The 17,866-nt window shown below is 37.5% G+C and overlaps 2 protein-coding genes across 4 annotated transcripts in view; both read left to right on the top strand.

The window, feature by feature from the left end:
- The first annotated feature begins 266 nt into the window (after positions 1-266).
- Positions 267-11,236, top strand: LOC137393571 (nucleolar protein 8-like). 2 transcript variants are annotated; one of them, XM_068080187.1, is made up of 16 exons: positions 267-393; positions 743-805; positions 1,059-1,137; positions 1,258-1,381; positions 1,478-1,631; positions 1,740-1,892; positions 2,039-3,663; positions 3,826-3,936; positions 4,051-4,152; positions 5,002-5,101; positions 5,929-6,100; positions 7,119-7,223; positions 7,372-7,622; positions 9,813-9,897; positions 10,446-10,632; positions 10,848-11,236. In XM_068080187.1, the coding sequence occupies exons 1-16, from the start codon at positions 267-269 to the stop codon at positions 10,971-10,973; spliced, it is 3,564 nt and encodes a 1,187-aa protein (XP_067936288.1). In that variant the 3' UTR covers positions 10,974-11,236. The 2 variants fall into 2 exon arrangements, with proteins under 2 accessions (XP_067936288.1, XP_067936289.1); XM_068080188.1 differs by having other exon boundaries at positions 318-393; positions 1,478-1,627; positions 1,727-1,892.
- A 451-nt stretch (positions 11,237-11,687) lies between these two features.
- Positions 11,688-17,866, top strand: part of LOC137395307 (cyclin-G-associated kinase-like) — a 35,879-nt gene continuing 29,700 nt past the window's right edge. Inside the window, exons 1-5 of one of the 2 annotated variants that reach the window (XM_068082201.1) lie at positions 11,688-11,854; positions 13,082-13,143; positions 15,192-15,251; positions 16,064-16,178; positions 16,534-16,670. In XM_068082201.1, the coding sequence (XP_067938302.1) occupies positions 11,725-11,854; positions 13,082-13,143; positions 15,192-15,251; positions 16,064-16,178; positions 16,534-16,670 (504 nt within the window). In that variant the 5' untranslated portion in view covers positions 11,688-11,724. The remainder of the gene's footprint in view (positions 11,855-13,081; positions 13,144-15,191; positions 15,252-16,063; positions 16,179-16,533; positions 16,671-17,866) is intronic. The other variant, XM_068082200.1, reaches the window with a different exon arrangement.

Here is a 17,866-nt window from a genome sequence, read left to right as displayed (position 1 = left end):
GCAAATCTAGCTTCAGCACATTTCTACGAGCGATTTTCCATAGATATTTGCTGCTAAGTACAGAAGTACAGAAGCTACGTAGAAATATTTCTTTGTTGAGCGGCTATTTTAGCTTGTGCGCTAAAGACTGTGAAGCTTTTGTCACGTATATAACCAGCCTATAATCGCTAAATGTATCTTTAGTCTATAAAAGTGCACATGTCTTGTACTCACGGATCGTGTACGCTGTTCATATTTTATTACTAATGTGAATTTATTTTTTCATCATGGAACTTTTGCGTATTTTTGCTGGAGGCTTACCACAGGATACAGAAAAACAAGAACTGTGGAACCGATTTTCCAAATATGGGAAAGTTTGTGATGTCGAGATGAAAAGTAAAACGGATCCAACAGGTTAAGTTGTTAGTCGATGGCCATCTACTACGGCTCCTCAAGTCTCGCTATTAGTTTATGGCACATTTCTCCGTTTACTTCTAGTTTACTTTGTTGTTTGGTTACTGCTTGTCAATATCGAAGAAAAGGCTTATACAGCATAGCTTACTACGAGTTAAAACGTGTAAAGAATATGTAAAAACGTGGTAATAGGCTCATGTCGTTTTCGAATTTACTGCTTTTTTGATTGACAAGCAGTAACCTATTTCATATTTTGGTAGTATGAGTATCACTGTTAAGAATTGAATGGATGTGTTTGCAATCTTTTTTACATATTATAACTTACATGTGTAATAATTGTTTCATTTAGGTCAATGGTTGAAGACCTTTGGCTATATCAACATAGAGACCACTCGGCAAAACTTTCAGAAGTGTAAGTCAAACACCAGTATATACACGCTTAAGCATGGTGACCGTTTCATGATAGAAATTTCATGACCATTCAATAGAATTAATAGCGTAAGAATGTCACAAACCTTGTTCTAAGAAGTTTAACCACAATAAAAGATGTCATAAATAAGGTTCTTGATTATAACCTCTATGTCAGCTGTAGTTCAGGAGCTCTGTGATTTGATGCACATATTTTTTATATTCCTTATGATTTTTAGACTTGCTAATATTTTTAGGTCGAAGTCAGTTAAACAACACTACCTGGAGAGATGGAAAAATCACGATTCAATTAGCTAAACAAAGCACATCTGAAAAGTAAGCTTGAGGTTAAAGCTTAAGGTTGAAAAGCATTTGAATCTAAAGAGGCGAAGACATAATACAGAATTGTTTAATTGCGTGCATGGTAATTATATAATAGCAAAGTTCATCGTGCAGGTATGCAACTGAAAGACAACAGGAACAATCGGGTGACAATCACAAAGAAGGCAAAGATCAGAAAGTTTGTATACCTGAGATTCTTAAAGGTGCAGTGCCTGGAACAGTGCTACCTGACAATGAGGTAAATAAAGAGTTCTCTAGTCATTCATAAGTTGTTTAAAATTAATGACTGTTCCTTTTTTGCCTATCAATTTAAAAACTAGTCTATATATTACAGAACTGGGTTGTAACAAGATATCAACGTGTTGTACCTGTAATGAAAGTGAGAAGTCGTGACAAAAAGAAGGTTACCAGATACGATCCATCTCGACACAGTCATCAGTTGAAGCGATTGGACACGAGCAAGAATGAGTTGCTGAATGATCCAGTGAGTTTGAGTTATTTGCTTTATGTGGCAGCTTATCATCATTTATATGGTTAAATTTCAGAATTACCGCTTCTATATCACACCTATATTGTGCTATAGGAATCTGATGAAGGTGTCGCCTGCCTTACATGGGATTTAGGAGAAGATTCTACTAAGGAAGCTAATGACAATTATAAACAGCGAATTGGAGATTTTAAGAGAATATCTAGTGCAGACACAAAAGTTAAAAGTGGAAGAGGTGCTGAAGACATAATTCAAAAAAGAGGTGTGTATGATATTTGTTTCTGTTCTATTGATTATCTCAAGAGCGTTCCTACCACATATTGTTAGAATATGCCCACTTATATCTATACAAAATTGGTTGAAATAAAATTGATTGCTTTGAAATTTTGTTCAATAATTGTGTTGTAGCAGAAAAAGAAAACTCTGTTGATGATATGGAGGTTGTCCCTGTAGACAACGAGGAAAATGAGCAATCGTTCTTTAAAGTATCTACTAAGGAGTCTGTAAAAAATGGCGTGGACCTATCAAGATTTGATAGCGATTCTGAAAGCGATACACTCAATGATTCAGGGACTGCCTCTTATGGTGTAAGAAAAGCCAGCACAGTGAAATTGAAAAATCTTAGCAGTGGTTCTGTGGATACAAAAAAGCTAAACATTGCAAACTCTAAAAGTTTGTATCCTATTTCTACAAAAGTCAAACCGAACAAGAATCAAAATGTTCCCTCTGACACTTTACTAGCGAAAACTAATCTTTCATCACATGAGTCATCTGATGCTGAATCAATCAGTACTAAAGATCAACATTCGAAAACTCCTAAAACACTGTCACACACAAAAGATGTTACATCTGACTCCAGCAGTTTGAGTTCATCTGATGATGCTGAAGATGAGCATGTAAAACGTAAAACCTTTCCTGGTACTGCTGCAATTTTGGCTAAGTCTGTAGAGCCAGACAGTATCTCTGGCTACTCTAAAACTAATTTGGAATGCGCCAATGTAAATAGTGAGCCTCGTACTTTACCAATCAAGGTCACATGCCAGGAGAAAATGGAAACGTCAACTTCACTAGCTTCTGTACAGTCTGCAAATGATACCTCGCAAAGTCCTAGCTCAAATCTTGCTTGGGACTTAGAGCAATTGCTGGCCTCCTCCACAAACAGAAAGTCAGACACCCCTCTCAATGTTACTCCAAGTTCTTTAGCTATCTTGCTAGAGTCTGCTGCAAGCATTCTTAGATCAGCTGCCACACAAACTCCAAGTAAAGCAAATGAAATTAGACACTCACAGAATGCACCACCAAAGTTGAATTTGTCAGTTTCTGAGGATGGTAGCGATTCTTCATCTGTCAATCTTAATTGTGAGAGCTTTGCCAAATCAAGGCGTATTTTGGCCGCAGAGCAAGAGCGCCCGCGGAGTGTCAAAAGAGCGGCAAAATCATCTCAGTCTAATAATGCTTTGTTACAGTCTGTTAGAATGCCGTCCATTTGTAAATCAAGTACAGGTAGTGATGATGACGAGGAGAAAGTGAGCCAAAGTAACTCTATGGAGTTGAGTAATGGAAATGGGACTGCTCAAGATGTAGCTGGTGAAACGTCTGGTGGAAAGCATAACACAACTTTGAAAGAGCCATCTCATTTATCAAGTGACAATAGTTATTGTTCAGACAGCAGCGAAGAGGAACGGTCTGTTAAAACAAGAAAGTTGTCCAAACCAGAAGTCATATCCAATGCGAAGTTTTCTATTCAGAATGAGTCGGTTTCTTCAAGCGAAGAAGATTGTGTTCGTGATGAAATGCGGACGAACAAATCTAAACTTGATCTTACCTTGGTTTCAGCTTCTCAAGTTTCTGAAAATTTAGCAAAACCTGCAAAAAAAAAACTTAAAACTAAAAAACCTGCTTCAACTCCAAAAGCTATGTGTAATGCTGAAAAGCGAAATCTCTCAAATCAGAAAAGACTGGAAGCTCTTTCTTCTAAGAAAAACGAGTTTAGGAGCCAGCAAGAAATAGTGCAGAAAGCTCTCCGCAATATGGTAATAATGTTTTAAAATGTGGCATGTGGCAACTAAACATGAGAAACAGCATTTAGATTTATAATATTAATTATTGTAGTCAGTTTAAAGCTACAATTTTGTTAATAATTAATATTTGTACATTCGTAAGTTTAAGTTAACCTGATCATTCTGGTACAACAGGACACGTCTACCCACCGTAATAGAATAGTCTTTGACTCAGAAGATGAAGAAGAACCAACAGCTAAGAAACCCAAGTTCATTGTCAGCAAGTCCGCAACTGGTAACAATAAGGTAACATCTAGTCCTAATATAAGACTTCATTTTATTGGGGCTTCAGTTTTTATGCTAGGATATTATGGTCAACTTTGCATACTTGAATATTGGCTTGCATTTATACTTGAATAGATTTTGTTTGATGAAAGCTCTGAGGACGAGGAGGAGAATGAAGAGAAATATAATAAAATGTTTTCTGTGAAGCCGCAGTTTGAGGGAGAGAAAGGGGCTAAGGTAGGTCTCTAGTTTGTGGTGGTTTTTCTAGTTGGACACAAGTTTGTTGGCTTTAAAATATTTACGCTCTGTATGTTACTCCAGCTCTATATGTATACCTATTGTATGCCTGTAGTTTATCTCAGCATTCTAGTCATCGCAGTAACAATTGACTGGGTTGTCCATGCTTAACTAGTGTTTTCTTAAGGACTTTACTCAATTATGCGAATTAGTCAAATCTCACAATCGATGTTACACTGCGTTTCCATGCTTTCAATGAGTTTGGAGTTGCCTACTGTCGACGAATTCTCACCTTGGTGTTTTTTAGTTGCACTCTAGATCTTTCCACGATTTGCGATTTACTGTATCCCTCAGAACAAAACTTGTTAAAATTGACTCGCTTCCAACCAATTGCACTGACTGAGCTAAGATGCCTGATCGGGATGCTCAAATCTTTTTACCTCCACTAAAAAGATCATAGCCGAGTATTATTAATTTGGATTAATAATGCAGTGATATGCAGTGAGCGTTTCTATGATGTCGAATAGTGCTTCCTCAGCAATCGCCTTCACACAAATTCAGTGTAGCGGCGTCAAATGCATTCGAGTTTTACGGTTTCTATGATTCAGGGTGGAAGCAACACCGAACCCATTAGAAAGATGGTAACGTAGGGTTAGAAATGTGTTCAGCTCAAATGTATGTAGTTTTCTCAGATCATAATTGTTACTTGCATTTTTGTCGAGCAATTTGATTGACGACTGGTATTCGCTGCCTGATAAACATTGGGTCACAGTAATTTAGTAACTAAGTTCGGTACCTGTTGTAACTTCCGCTATGACGAACCGTTTTCACCCTCATCATATTCTATAGCTACTGGAGCTTCAGAAATCTTTCAATGATGACAGCAGGTTCAAACTTACAGAGAAGTTTCTAGATGAAGATTCGGACGCTTCATCAGAGGCTGAAAAACGTGAGAGTCTGATCGTTTGAAAGTTATTTGTTGGCTAATGGTCTGCTATTTTTGTTGTAATTGGGTGATAACGTATTCATTAGTCGCTTTTTGGTTGCAAAAACCCGTGCTATGAGAAACATGTTTCTTATTTTTAGTATTTTTTCATATGATAATATGCTAATATGCTGAATTATTTCTTAGTGGTTTTGATCTTGATGAAAATGAACTTTTGATGGTTTTTAATATCTGATGAGGTCCCTCGTTAGGGTTAGCCAAGCAAGGCACATCACCTGAAATGTTTCGGATGAGTAGAGTGCCTTAAAGATGAACCTGCACAAAATTTCAGTAGATTTATCAGAAAGTATCGATATTATTCTATTATTGCGATTATTTTCGATGTTTGAAGTGACCTGACTGCCAAAATGTTTTCCGATTAAAATCGACAAAACTTGATCGCAGTTAAAACTCTCAGAAGCAAAAAGTGTGTGAAATGATGTCACTGGTTGCTATGGTTGCTACAGTTGATATCAGCTATTGCGTTTAAGTTGCAGCATTACAGGTCTCTATTCTGTCGGTCTCTTTGTAACTACAGACGTCATAATTGCACTTTTGCTTGATGTGAGCGTTTTAACTGCTTTGTGGATAAAGTTTTGTGGATTTTGGGCTTGAAACATCCTGGCAGTCAGATCACCTCAAACAGGAAAAATAATGGCAAATGATGGAATAATATCGATACTTCTTAATAAAATCTACGAAAATTTTGTGCAAGTTTATCTTTAACAGTAAGCTAGTTTGTAGTAAACGTCCTTTCATCAGTTATACTAATATTGTATATATGCTGTCAGACAAAGAGCCACACAGCCAGCCCATGGAAGAGGAAGGAGGGCTTGAGGAGAAATGTAAGAATCTTGAGATTCTACAGTCCATAGTAGGAAGCAAAAGCGTTCGTCTCGACCACCCAACCAGCAGCAGATCTAAGGCCAAGAAACTTGCTGACACTCCAGCAACTGTTTTTAGGTTAATTACTATTTTGCAGTAGTGACATGCTGTGGTCAAGGTCATGAACAATTTTTGTGGTGTTCTATGTTATAGAGCTCTATCTATGTAATATACAAACTCCATGGATTATGTTATAGCAAAAAATTGTAGTCAGGAAAGTTCATCGTATAGTTTCACTATTTGGTGCTTCGTTTGCTACTCCTAGATTATTCTAGCTAGTATGCCACCATGCTAGTATGCCGCCATGTTAGTATGCCACCATGCTAGTATGTCACCATGCTAGTATGCCACCACGCTAGTATGCCACCACGCTAGTATGCCACCACGCTAGTATGCCACCACGCTAGTATGCCACCATGCTAGTATGCCACCATGCTAGTATGCCACCATTCTAGTATGCCACCATGCTAGTATGCCACCATGCTAGTGTGCCACCATGCTAGTGTGCCACCACGCTAGTATGCCACCACGCTAGTATGCCACCACGCTAGTATGCCACCACGCTAGTATGCCACCATTCTAGTATGCCACCATTCTAGTATGCCACCATGCTAGTATGCCATCATGCTAGTATGCCACCATGCTAGTATGCCACCATGCTAGTATGCCACCATGCTAGTATGCCACCATGCTAGTATGCCACCATGCTAGTATGCCACCATGCTAGTATGCCACCATGCTAGTATGCCACCATTCTAGTATGCCACCATTCTAGTATGCCACCATGCTAGTATGCCACCATGCTAGTATGCCACCATGCTAGTATGCCACCATGCTAGTATGCCGCCATGCTAGTATGCCGCCATGCTAGTATGCCGCCATGCTAGTATGCCGCCATGCTAGTATGCCGCCATGCTAGTATGCCACCATGCTAGTATGCCATCATGCTAGTATGCCACCATTCTAGTATGCCACCATGCTAGTATGCCACCATGCTAGTATGCCACCTGTATGCTGTGGGATGTCGAAACAATAATCTTTGTCAAATAGTTAGTTTAGTCTGTTCTACAAGCTGTTATCATCCTTGTTTCTACAGGGACCTCTCCAGCATGCAGTTTGACCCCACTAGTGCTTCACACAGCACACTTCTTAAAAAGGTTGATCCCTCTGATGCACCGAAGAAAGCTAAGAAAAAGGCAAAGTGGGTGTCTGTTATTCAGCTGTGAATTTGCTAGTCAATGTAATTAACGTTTGTGAAGTAATAGATTTCTGCGGCGTCCACGTATCTTGCTCTGCTGATGGACTGATCAGCTGGCAGCATCTGTATAGGCATGTCGTTTCTTGTGCAGGAAGAAGGAAGGCACAGACCCAGTTGTGGGTAATGAGCCGGCACCTGAGATAACCAAAGAACGATTTTTTGAAGTTGACATCGATTTTACTAAAAACAAGGGAGAATATGAGGATGGCAGCAAGGGAATGACTTTTGATTTTCTTGGCGATGAGAATACAGCAGATTCTGAAGCTGAGCGGACTTCCAACAGTCTTGGAAAGAAATACAGCTGTGTTGAAGAAGACTCGAAGGAATTTGAGACATCAAAAGGTAGTTGAGAGTTATATCAGTGTTCAATGAGGCATCAATTAACATCGCGAACCACTGACATGATTCGTCATACACATAACGACAGTGTGCAGGACACAAATTGGGTCAAACTTCTAAGAGATCGATATTGTAGCAATTTGAAGTTGCGATAAGTGTTAGTTGGTCGTGACACTGTAGAACATTGACATTTTTTAATCCAATCCATGACGTCTACTTCTGTGTGTTAATGAACTCTAATGAATGTCCAAGTAAAATTTGTAGCGGTCACAGAAGTAACATCTGTAGTGGTCACACGAGTAACATCTGTAGTGGTCACACAAGTAACATCTGTAGTGGTCACACGAGTAACATCTGTAGTGGTCACACAAGTAACATCTGTAGTGGTCACACGAGTAACATCTGTAGTGGTCACACAAGTAACATCTGTAGTGGTCACACAAGTAACATCTGTAGTGGTCGCACAAGTAACATCTGTTGTGGTCAGACAAGTAACATTTGTAGTGGTCACACAAGTAACATCTGTAGTGGTCACACAAGTAACATCTGTAGTGGTCACACAAGTAACATCTGTAGTGGTCACACAAGTAACATCTGTTGTGGTCACACAAGTAACATCTGTAGTGGTCAGACAAGTAACATCTGTAGTGGTCAGACAAATGGTATGTGTAGGTCAAAAGCTTTAATTGCAGTTTTTAGAAATTACTTGTAGCTTTTTCTTTTTTTAGCTTAATCTCATAGATAGAAAGATTTATTGCTTAATCCTTTGGGTGCCATTTTTACTCATCTGCGCAAACGCTTACGTGACCCAAGTGCCGTTTTCTCATTTCTGCGAATCTGCAGTGGCTCAGAATAACTTGACAACTGGGGAATGAGCATAATAATATGTTTACATAATATTTACCAACTTGATATATTCACAGTAGAAATCTATTCACTACATTGACAATGAAGCAGTTTAAAACAGTTAGGACTAGTATTTTATTACTAGTGGTAAAAGAAATGGATAACGGCAAATTAATCCCCACTTCATTGCAATGTTCCAAATGATTTCTAACTGTTTATCAAAACTTTTGAAAATTTGCGATAACTCACTCAACCCGAGTTCCATCATACTATAAACCTCAATCCATCTATAAAACATTGAAAGAAAACGCTATATTTGCTGTTAATTGCTGATCTCACCAATACAAAAAATGATGTATTGAAAAAGTCAATGATTCGAAACCTTTCGTTTCTATTAACAAGACTTACATTTTTATGCGTATTTTTGTCTATTAGTTTAAATTCAAAATCTTTTTTTGTTGTAGCACTCACTTTAGGAGATTCTAGCTATTGAAAATTATATTTTGTACAAATCTATTTGTTAGTCGATCTTATATTTCTTCCAGGGCTCCACTTCCAGATTAGTTTTATATTAGTATTGCGAATATATAATTTTGCATTAAATTATTCTAGTTTTTCCAAAGTGCTTTCAGTTTATCTTAACATTTTTAATAACAAAATGACTGGCTAGCAAGATGAACTAGAGCTCGGGCAGTTGTACTTTTATTTGAAAAAACACATTTTTGTTTTTGTCATTTCTATAAGGTCAAGGGTTTTACTGATATATTGTGAATTTGGGCTAGCTAGAACAAGTAATAACCGAGCGAAAACCAAAATGAAATGCTTGTTTTTGAGTGGACAAAATGTGGCGCTGAGGCACTTTGCGCAACAAGTAATGTGGCAGTCAATGGATTAAATATATTTTCAAGTGCTCACGAATTACTTTGCAACATTACAATTACTTTTTGTGCCATAAGGTTAAACTTTCTGGACTGACATTCTTTCATGAGCGATATTTTACTGATAGGATCGATTTTATCGATGTTTTAAATTGTGTAGATTTAATCGTGTCAATCTAATTGATGCCCATTATTGCTGGTTTGATGATTATATTTCTATCAATCTTATTATTTATCGACCTTTAGTCGACCCAATTTGTGTCATGAGCAGCAGCCTGCCATTTGTTGTACAATAAAACCTCAATGCACAGAAATACTTGTTGTCATTTATTAGAGAGATCGTTGCTACATGTACTGTTGCCGCTCTGGTATATGAAACCATTCAGTATACGCTGACTCCTTGCGTTTGTGGAATGTTAACTTCATGCACCTAATTAAACAGTGAATATTTCTCTTGTACTACATGTAGATGATGCGGTATCCGCTAAATATAACAATCCATTTGCAAAGCGTGATGACAGCGACGATGAAAGAAAAGCTGTAGAACTTGAGAGGTAAGAGATTCAAATGCAAATATCCTGATTCAGATGCATAAATGCTTCACTTTTGTGATTCTGCTAACCATCCCAATAAATCTATTTCAAAGCCTGCTTCACATTGCTCACGAAACACTGACAGAAAACTGACCGGATTTGTATTGGAACATTTACCTGTAAAACATGATACGAATGAAAATGCTTGGTTTGGTTAAGTGTTTTCACCTGTTTCACCAATATGTACTGTGACTATGTGTATGCGAAGTTACAACGTGTCCAATTTAAGATTTTTAGCTTGGAAAAATACAAACCAAGATTTCCTGAGTAATTATATAATAAACCAAATCTAAGATAGCTGTATGTTATTCTCTCATCATTACTGTTAAGAATATCTTGTAGAGGCGTGGTTTTTATTTTGGAATTTCAAAATTGAAAAGCATGCTTGCAAGTTGTTTTACTTGTTGAGTGATCTGCATCACTGTAATCTTAATTCTTGGAAATAATTATATTGTTATATGAGCGGAAAAGCTCTGGAAGGTATGTCATATTTCATCTATTTTAACTAGTAAGTGCACCGGTGAAGAAAAACCTTTCCAGGCTAACGTACCCGCAGCCAACAGCACCGTAGTTGATTGGTTCTTCTTCAAACCGAATGACCCTCGGCTTAAAGATGGGGCCAAACGGTTTTCCAACACACTAGATGATGAGCTGCTGCGTCAAAAGTGGAAAGAAATCCGGCCAAAGCTTGTCGAGGTTTGCATAGCTTGATCATTCTGCATGCATTTGTTGGAAGGGCTGTGAGATATTGTATTCTTACCCGTTCACAACCTCTGCTCCTCTAAATGATTCATGATAGCACTAAATTTATGTATCGTAAATTGGTTACTGAGGGCATTTAGGAGTTAATGTCTCCCTCAACTACTTTTAGCGGGTAACAAACAATGTATGAGCTGGATGTACTTTTTCAGAATTACCTTACCAAAAGCAAGCGGGCAGTCAAGAAACAGAGGAGCAGCAGAACATCTGTAATCAAAAAGAGGTTTCGTGCCAAGGACAAGACTAGTGGCAGACAGGCCACCAATACAAAAGCCTAGCTTAGCGGACATGACAGCGTGCACAATTTTATTACTACGAGATGATTGGCCAGTTACTATCATACGTACATATTCTGTTCACTTTCATTGTGACTTTTGTGAAATTTTACACTCTCTGTGCCGCACATTTGCGTTCTAATTTTGCATATTACTCTCATCATGCAATGCTATTTGTTTCTACTTTATAGCCTTTTTATACTTTGTTAACATATACATATATGTAATGGCTTCAGAATGAAATGTATCTATATTGCAATATATAATTTAGCATTATATGTTTATGCGAATATGTTTAAGAATTACACCACTAGTGCAGATTAACCGCCAAGTTGTTGCTCAAGACTTCCTTAAATGGGCCTTAAATACGCTATGGATACACGTGTTCGTGATCTCATCTTGCTTTGTCCACACAAACTTGGTGCATAACTACATCACCTTTCTTCGGATGGTGCAACTAATGAAAGTGGAAGCTTCAAAGTTATCACAGCAATTATCTGAATTCACATTAACTACGTTTCACCCTGTATCAATGTTGGTGCACTCGGTTCTGCTTGGAAGTTGTCAGCTTTATTGTACACGACGTGTCATTGATATTTTTCACCAAATGCTACGATTTTTGAAGGATTCCGCAACAATTCTCCTGAAACCTTGGCTATATTTGCGACAGTCAGGCCTCCTCCGTGTGTAAGCTTCTGCCGATGGAAATTTTCTCGCCTATTCGTTGCTGTTTATTTATGGGCCATACTGAAAAATGACCGATTTTTTTAAAAATGCACTTGGTATGTTTGGCACTGGTGGTGCTAAGGAAGACAATGATTTTGTTGGTCAGCTAGTTGAAGTGGGAAGTCAAAGATTACGAATTAAAAAAGTGATCGCTGAAGGTAAACAATTACTTACCATTGCTTGCGTACATTATTCTGCAAGTGTAAGTTTTGGCAACATGCAGTTATTGGGTGGATTCTTTTTAGCTTATTTGCAAGCTAAAACAGGAACTTTTTTTTGTTATCGTTGCTATTATCACCAGCTTAAATAATTGTGGTGTGGCATGAAGGAATTATCCAAAGGACAAGCTGATGAATAAAAGTATTTGCTAGGCCCAAGCACATTATGAGTTAATCACTACACACTAATAATTGAGTACCTGTGTTTTTGCGGCTTTGATCTGAATCGGTTATAATCACTATTAGTAGGACTCAGTGAAGTTCTCTATCACAAAGGCAACAGCCTCAGTTCATGTTCGAATCTGAGTTCTCTAACAGTAATTTTCACAGTATCTTAACAGTCATTCCTCTAACAGTAAATTCTTTTAGATAGTCAGCATATTTCTGTACTACTACAACTTTTTAATTTTGTGAATTGTGAGTCATGTTTATATAATTACGACTTTCTCTTAATGAATGTCTGCATTTGAAGAGTAAATGTAACCACGAGTATATTAAGTTATGAAAATATAGTTTTTTGCCATTGCCAATACTTATTACACAAATATTTTTATTTTTCCGTTTATTTTATAATTAGAAAAAGCTTAGTTGCTGAAAACAAATTTGCATGATTGTGGAATTAGATGTTAAATCTGTTGCCCATGACTAGTCACGCACGGTCGTTTTACAATGTTCTCAAGATTTTGTTAGTTTTTATCAAATGCTTTTATTAAAATTTCTCTGTATTCACACCTATTTGTTGTAGTTTTTTTACTCTGTACTGTAGTGTTAGGCCTGTGATCACAAGTTAATAGATTATAATGCCTCTAGGCAATCATTCCATTAAGCTGTGCCATCGTTGTAGAACTACACTAAATAATTTTGCATGATGATTGCAAGTGTATATTTTGGATAGTTTTGCATTACACTTATCAAAAGTATGGAATACAAGGCTTTGTATATTGCAATTGGCCACTTCATGGCACGGATCATCCTAATCAGATGCTTTTGTTTAGCGCTAATTTTTCTTGTATGTTTATGAGCATCGTTTGGGTGGCTCCCATCAAGCTAACTAGACATCTTGCTATATCTAAAATAGTTTGTGTCTACCTGTTCATGCTGTGGATCATTAGTCAAAATAAACCTTGTTTATTTAATCTGCTCATACTGTTGTTTGTCATATTGCAGGTGGTTTTGCATTTGTGTATGTTGCTCAAGATGTGACTACTAACAAAGAGTATGCTCTCAAGGTATGTCTACTCCTCGGCTTTATGCTGATTATGCTATGGCTCTTATACCTGGTAATCAATGTGATTTAAGTAATTACGTTTGCTCTATAAACAGTTTGTTGATGATGCTAATAACAGCTGTACCAACTGAGTCATTTGATTAGGTATGACAATACAGGTCTGCCTTAGTGGGTCATTATGTGATAAGCTAAAGATATCATAGGTTGAAGCTTGCAATGTGTTCTGCTAGGTGACTTAAGCCGTGTGACCACGGCGTAAGTCACCTAACCATTCGGCCATCGTGTGACCACGATGGCCGAACTGACTTAGGTTCGGAGGTTGTTTTGGCTCGGTCGGCTAAGCTACATGTCACACGGCATCCGAAGTCACTTCACTCCCTAGATACCATATGCATGGAGACAGGACACTGTTTTATTGGTAGTTTTTATGTATTTGAGCTGAATATTTCTATTGTAAACAAAAAACTTTTGATGAACAATTATTAATTATAATTACGCAGCAGACTTATCAGAAGATCTATCAGCTGCTCAAAACCAATCACTTGATACTAAGATTTTGCCAACCCTTCCCATCAACAAAATTATATTTTTTGTTAACATATGAATGTTTTTCTATGCTGAGTACATAACAGACAAAAACAGTCTTTATCATAGTAGGCCTTCTGTGGTTTTACATAAATAAATCAGTCAACGATTCTTCATCAGGATGAGTATGACACATTACTTCTACATATCTACTTCTATTCTACACGGAAGCAAACCACACTCATTTTCTTACATTTATGCAACACTTAAGCGCAACATCTTACATTTATGCAACACAATCACAAGCTAAATTGTGCCTGAGTAAAACCCGGCACAATCCTTTTACAATATATCATCATGTGGCAATGGATGACGCCTTTTACTTATTTTACTTATTTACCAACGACTTCTATATAGTTTTGTGCTCTCATTTCGTTCGAAATGAAGGACCAGATATTGTAAATGACGTCATCTTTTTTTATGTAGTCCGGGTGACCAGTTGTCGTAAACTGCTTCATGTTGTAAAATTAACAAAATGAAAAAATCGTCCCATGTCTTTTTTAACTTTGCTCACACATAAGGAAAAATATGACGCGTGCTCACTAAAATTTTAACCAGCCAATAAAAGCAGGGGTTCGGCTACGAAATTCCGAGCAGGTCCGAAATGGTTCGTTTCGCCCAGAAATGTTTTCGGCCGAACAGTTTACAACTGACACCGCCGTCGTTTTGCGTCATTTAGTTCGTTCGGCTCTCGTGTGACCACCCGTTTAGTGGGTTGCATTTACACGCTTGTCCCAGAATTCTCACCATGCACGTATCTGTTCGTGAAAAAGAGGCTTGGGTTACCATTTTGCTGCTTCACTCAGTCATGGTTAAACAAATTTTCTAACTGACTTTGCAATTTTCATTTGATAGTTCTGCAAGTTTCATGCGAAACCGCCAGTAAAACTTGCTGCCAAATTGTCAGCCGGTCAGATTCTCTCCTCTGTTCCTTTTTTAAATGTTACTGCAATAGATTTTGGACAACTTATAATTTGTGCCTAACTTGCAAACAGGACATTCGGCATGTTTGTTTGTTTCATTATAGGCTGTTTTTTCTATTTAACTCACTTTCCTAATGCAGTGCAAGCATCATTGATCTATTTAGCTTATCAATGTATTTAGATTTTAGATATTTAAAACAGATGCTTTTGTTTTGGTGTTAGTTTCCTCACATACTTAGTAACACTACCATTAGATCATGGCAGACTCAGGAGCGGATGTGGGGCAGCACAGACTGGTACTAACGATGACTGTCTAAAACTTGTCTGGCCATATGCTGCAGAGGTTGCTCTCTGATGACTCTAGAACTTGTCATATGTTCATATGTTGCAGAGGTTGCTCTCTGATGAGTTCAGAACTTGTCATATGTTCATATGTTGCAGAGGTTGCTCTCTGATGACTTCAGAACTTGTCATATGTTCATATGTTGCAGAGGTTGCTCTCTGATGACTTCAGAACTTGTCATATGTTCATATGTTGCAGAGGTTACTCGCCAATGATGACGAGAAGGACAAAGCCATTGTTCAGGAAATACGCTTCCTGGTATCCTTTGCTAATATTAATCATGCCCTCCCTACATATAATATTAATCATGTCTTCCCTATATATTATATTAATCATGCCTTCCCTATATATAATATTAATCATGCCCTCCTTATATGTAATATTAATCTGCCCTACCTAGATATAATATTAATCATGCCCTCCCTATATATGATATTATTCATGACCTCCCTATATATAATATTAATCTGCCCTACCTAGATATAATATTAATCATGCCCTCCCTATATATGATATTATTCATGACCTACCTATATATAATATTAATCTGCCCTACCTAGATATAATATTAATCATGCCCTCCCTATATATTATATTAATCATGCTCTCCCTATATATTATATTAATCATGCTCTCCCTATATATAATATTAGTCTGCCCTTCCTATATATAATATTAATCATGCCCTCCTTAATGCCCTCATATTAATCATACCCTCCCTACATGTAATATTATTCATGCCCTCTCTATATATGATATTATTCATGACCTCCCTATATATAATATTAATCGTGCCCTCCCTACATACATGTATGTATAGGTAATGCAATGCTGCTTAGTGCGAATGTTTGTGTTGTCAATTAAGATGAGTCTTGCTCACAAATGATGATAATGTGTAGTACTTTACTGAACTTCATTTTTCTATTCAAGTTCATTCACTCGCTGCCGTTCACTTGCTGCCGCTATTGCTTGTCAATAAGTCAGCTTCTATTGATTGCTCTTACAAGCTTCCCACTCCTCGCAGGCAATTATCTATCTGGTTGTGTTCCTCAATCATCAATATTCTATAGAAACGCTTATCCGGCCATCCAAATATTCTTCAATTTGTGTCAGCTGCCTCGATTGGACAAAGCGAATCGGGTCATGGCCAGACTGAGTATTTATTGCTAACTGAACTGTGTCCTTGTAAGTAGAAATTCAGTTAATTACAATTTATGTAGCAGTTGTGTGTGGGTATAGTAGCCGATGGAAAGTTGAATAACTAGAGATAGGTGAGATTGTATTGCCGGTGCACTGATACTGATGAGTGAGGGGAGGTGGCATCGAGATAGCTTATCAGGTTACACATTTCGGCAGTTGATAGTTCATATCAGGCTCTAGTATCTAGCGCTATCCTGAGCATTTATCTTGGCCAAAGTAACATAATTTACTAACTGCAAGAGCGTCTAGTGGATTATGATGCAATGTAGTTTGCTATGAATTCAATTTAATGCCATCTGTTACCGCAACATGATGGTGCCCTGATATATGTCATTAACAGCCAGCATCGTGGAGCTGTATAACAAGAGGGGACGGGCTTTGCCTCCCGACCAGGTGCTACAGCTCTTCTATCAAGTCTGCAAGTCTGTACAGCATATGCACAACAGGCAAATGCCTATTATACACAGGGACATGAAGGTTGGTTGAAGCCTTCCCCTAGTGTATTTCACAACTACATATAGGTATCTTGGTCACCATGATTTCTGGTTCAAGTGAAAGTGCAGATACATTTAGTGTATGCTGTATTCTGAGAAGGTTTGCTTTTGAAATAAGGAGAAATGTAATCTATTAGACATAGCAGAGTTCAACTTTAAAGAATGAAAGACTTTTTACAGAAGTTTAATATGCGAAAACCTTATATTTGGTGTCTAGACATTGCCACAAGTGAACCTTTTACGTTTTTGACAAGAAAACAAAATAATACCAGTAAACAGCTGTCACTTGTAAGTGCATGTCATAAACATGTGTTTATTCAGTGCTATTGAGGTTAGGGAGGGTTACACGAGTTTAGAAGTGCGCTGGACATTCAATCTAAAGGTTTGTTTTAGTGTCAGAAATAAGTCAAATTATTAGGTTTTATTCAGTTGTGATTAAAATTACGGTGCATCAGTTAGTGTTAGTCAAATATATAATGGTTCCTCTTCACTAATGCTATTGTATGTATATTACATAATCTGCCATTAATTTATGCTAATATGAATCGTTAGCTGCTCTCAACCTTTCAGGCCTTTATATTGTTCTTCTAATAAAACGGATTAATAACACTAATAAGCTTTGTAAGTTTTTGCTGCAAGAAAAAAGTTTACAACATTCAGCTGGATTGGTTTGCCTGGTGATCCCCAGATATAGAATCCTTGTCTCTTAGGCTGAGTTATATGACAGCAGGACTAAAGTCTGTGCAATTGAGTTAATTAGACCCGTAAGTCCATATCGGTGGCTTTTGTAAAGTTGGAAGCTTTTCTTAATAGTTCATCAAGCAATGCAGTAGAATTAGCTAGGGTTTTGATGAAGTGTATGGGTGACTGTAGTGAACCAAACCAAAGCTTCCATCTTGATAAAATTGATTCAGTTGACGCCTGTATTTGCAAAGGCTGCTTAATAAGTATGGTGGAGTAGCGACTGGGGGTATGCTGACACCTGTCATTCATTGCCATCAGCTAACTTGTTAGGGATGTTGAGAATTTAGCTATCTTGTGTGAAATGCATGTAGCCTAGCTATACACTTAATATTAGTAATTGTCTGAATCAGTTTACTCTTTAGCCCAAAGGTTCACTTCACCACAAATATGCAGGACTTTTTACACACGTAATTTCTCATTCTGAGAGCATGAGGT

The sequence above is a fragment of the Watersipora subatra genome, chromosome 4 (assembly GCF_963576615.1).
Source record: "Watersipora subatra chromosome 4, tzWatSuba1.1, whole genome shotgun sequence".
NCBI classification, from domain to species: Eukaryota; Metazoa; Bryozoa; class Gymnolaemata; order Cheilostomatida; family Watersiporidae; genus Watersipora; species Watersipora subatra.
The sequence above is the reverse complement of the archived record's forward strand: the minus strand, read 5'-3'. Positions and strand labels throughout refer to the sequence as shown.

Bases quoted from the DNA above. Each gene is read 5' to 3' on its own strand.
- LOC137393571 (XM_068080187.1), top strand. From the start codon at position 267: ATGGAACTTTTGCGTATTTTTGCTGGAGGCTTACCACAGGATACAGAA. The intron at 3,664-3,825 runs GTAATAATGTTT...CTGGTACAACAG, and splicing joins AGAAAGCTCTCCGCAATATG to GACACGTCTACCCACCGTAA. The intron at 7,224-7,371 runs GTGGGTGTCTGT...TTTCTTGTGCAG, and splicing joins AAAGCTAAGAAAAAGGCAAA to GAAGAAGGAAGGCACAGACC.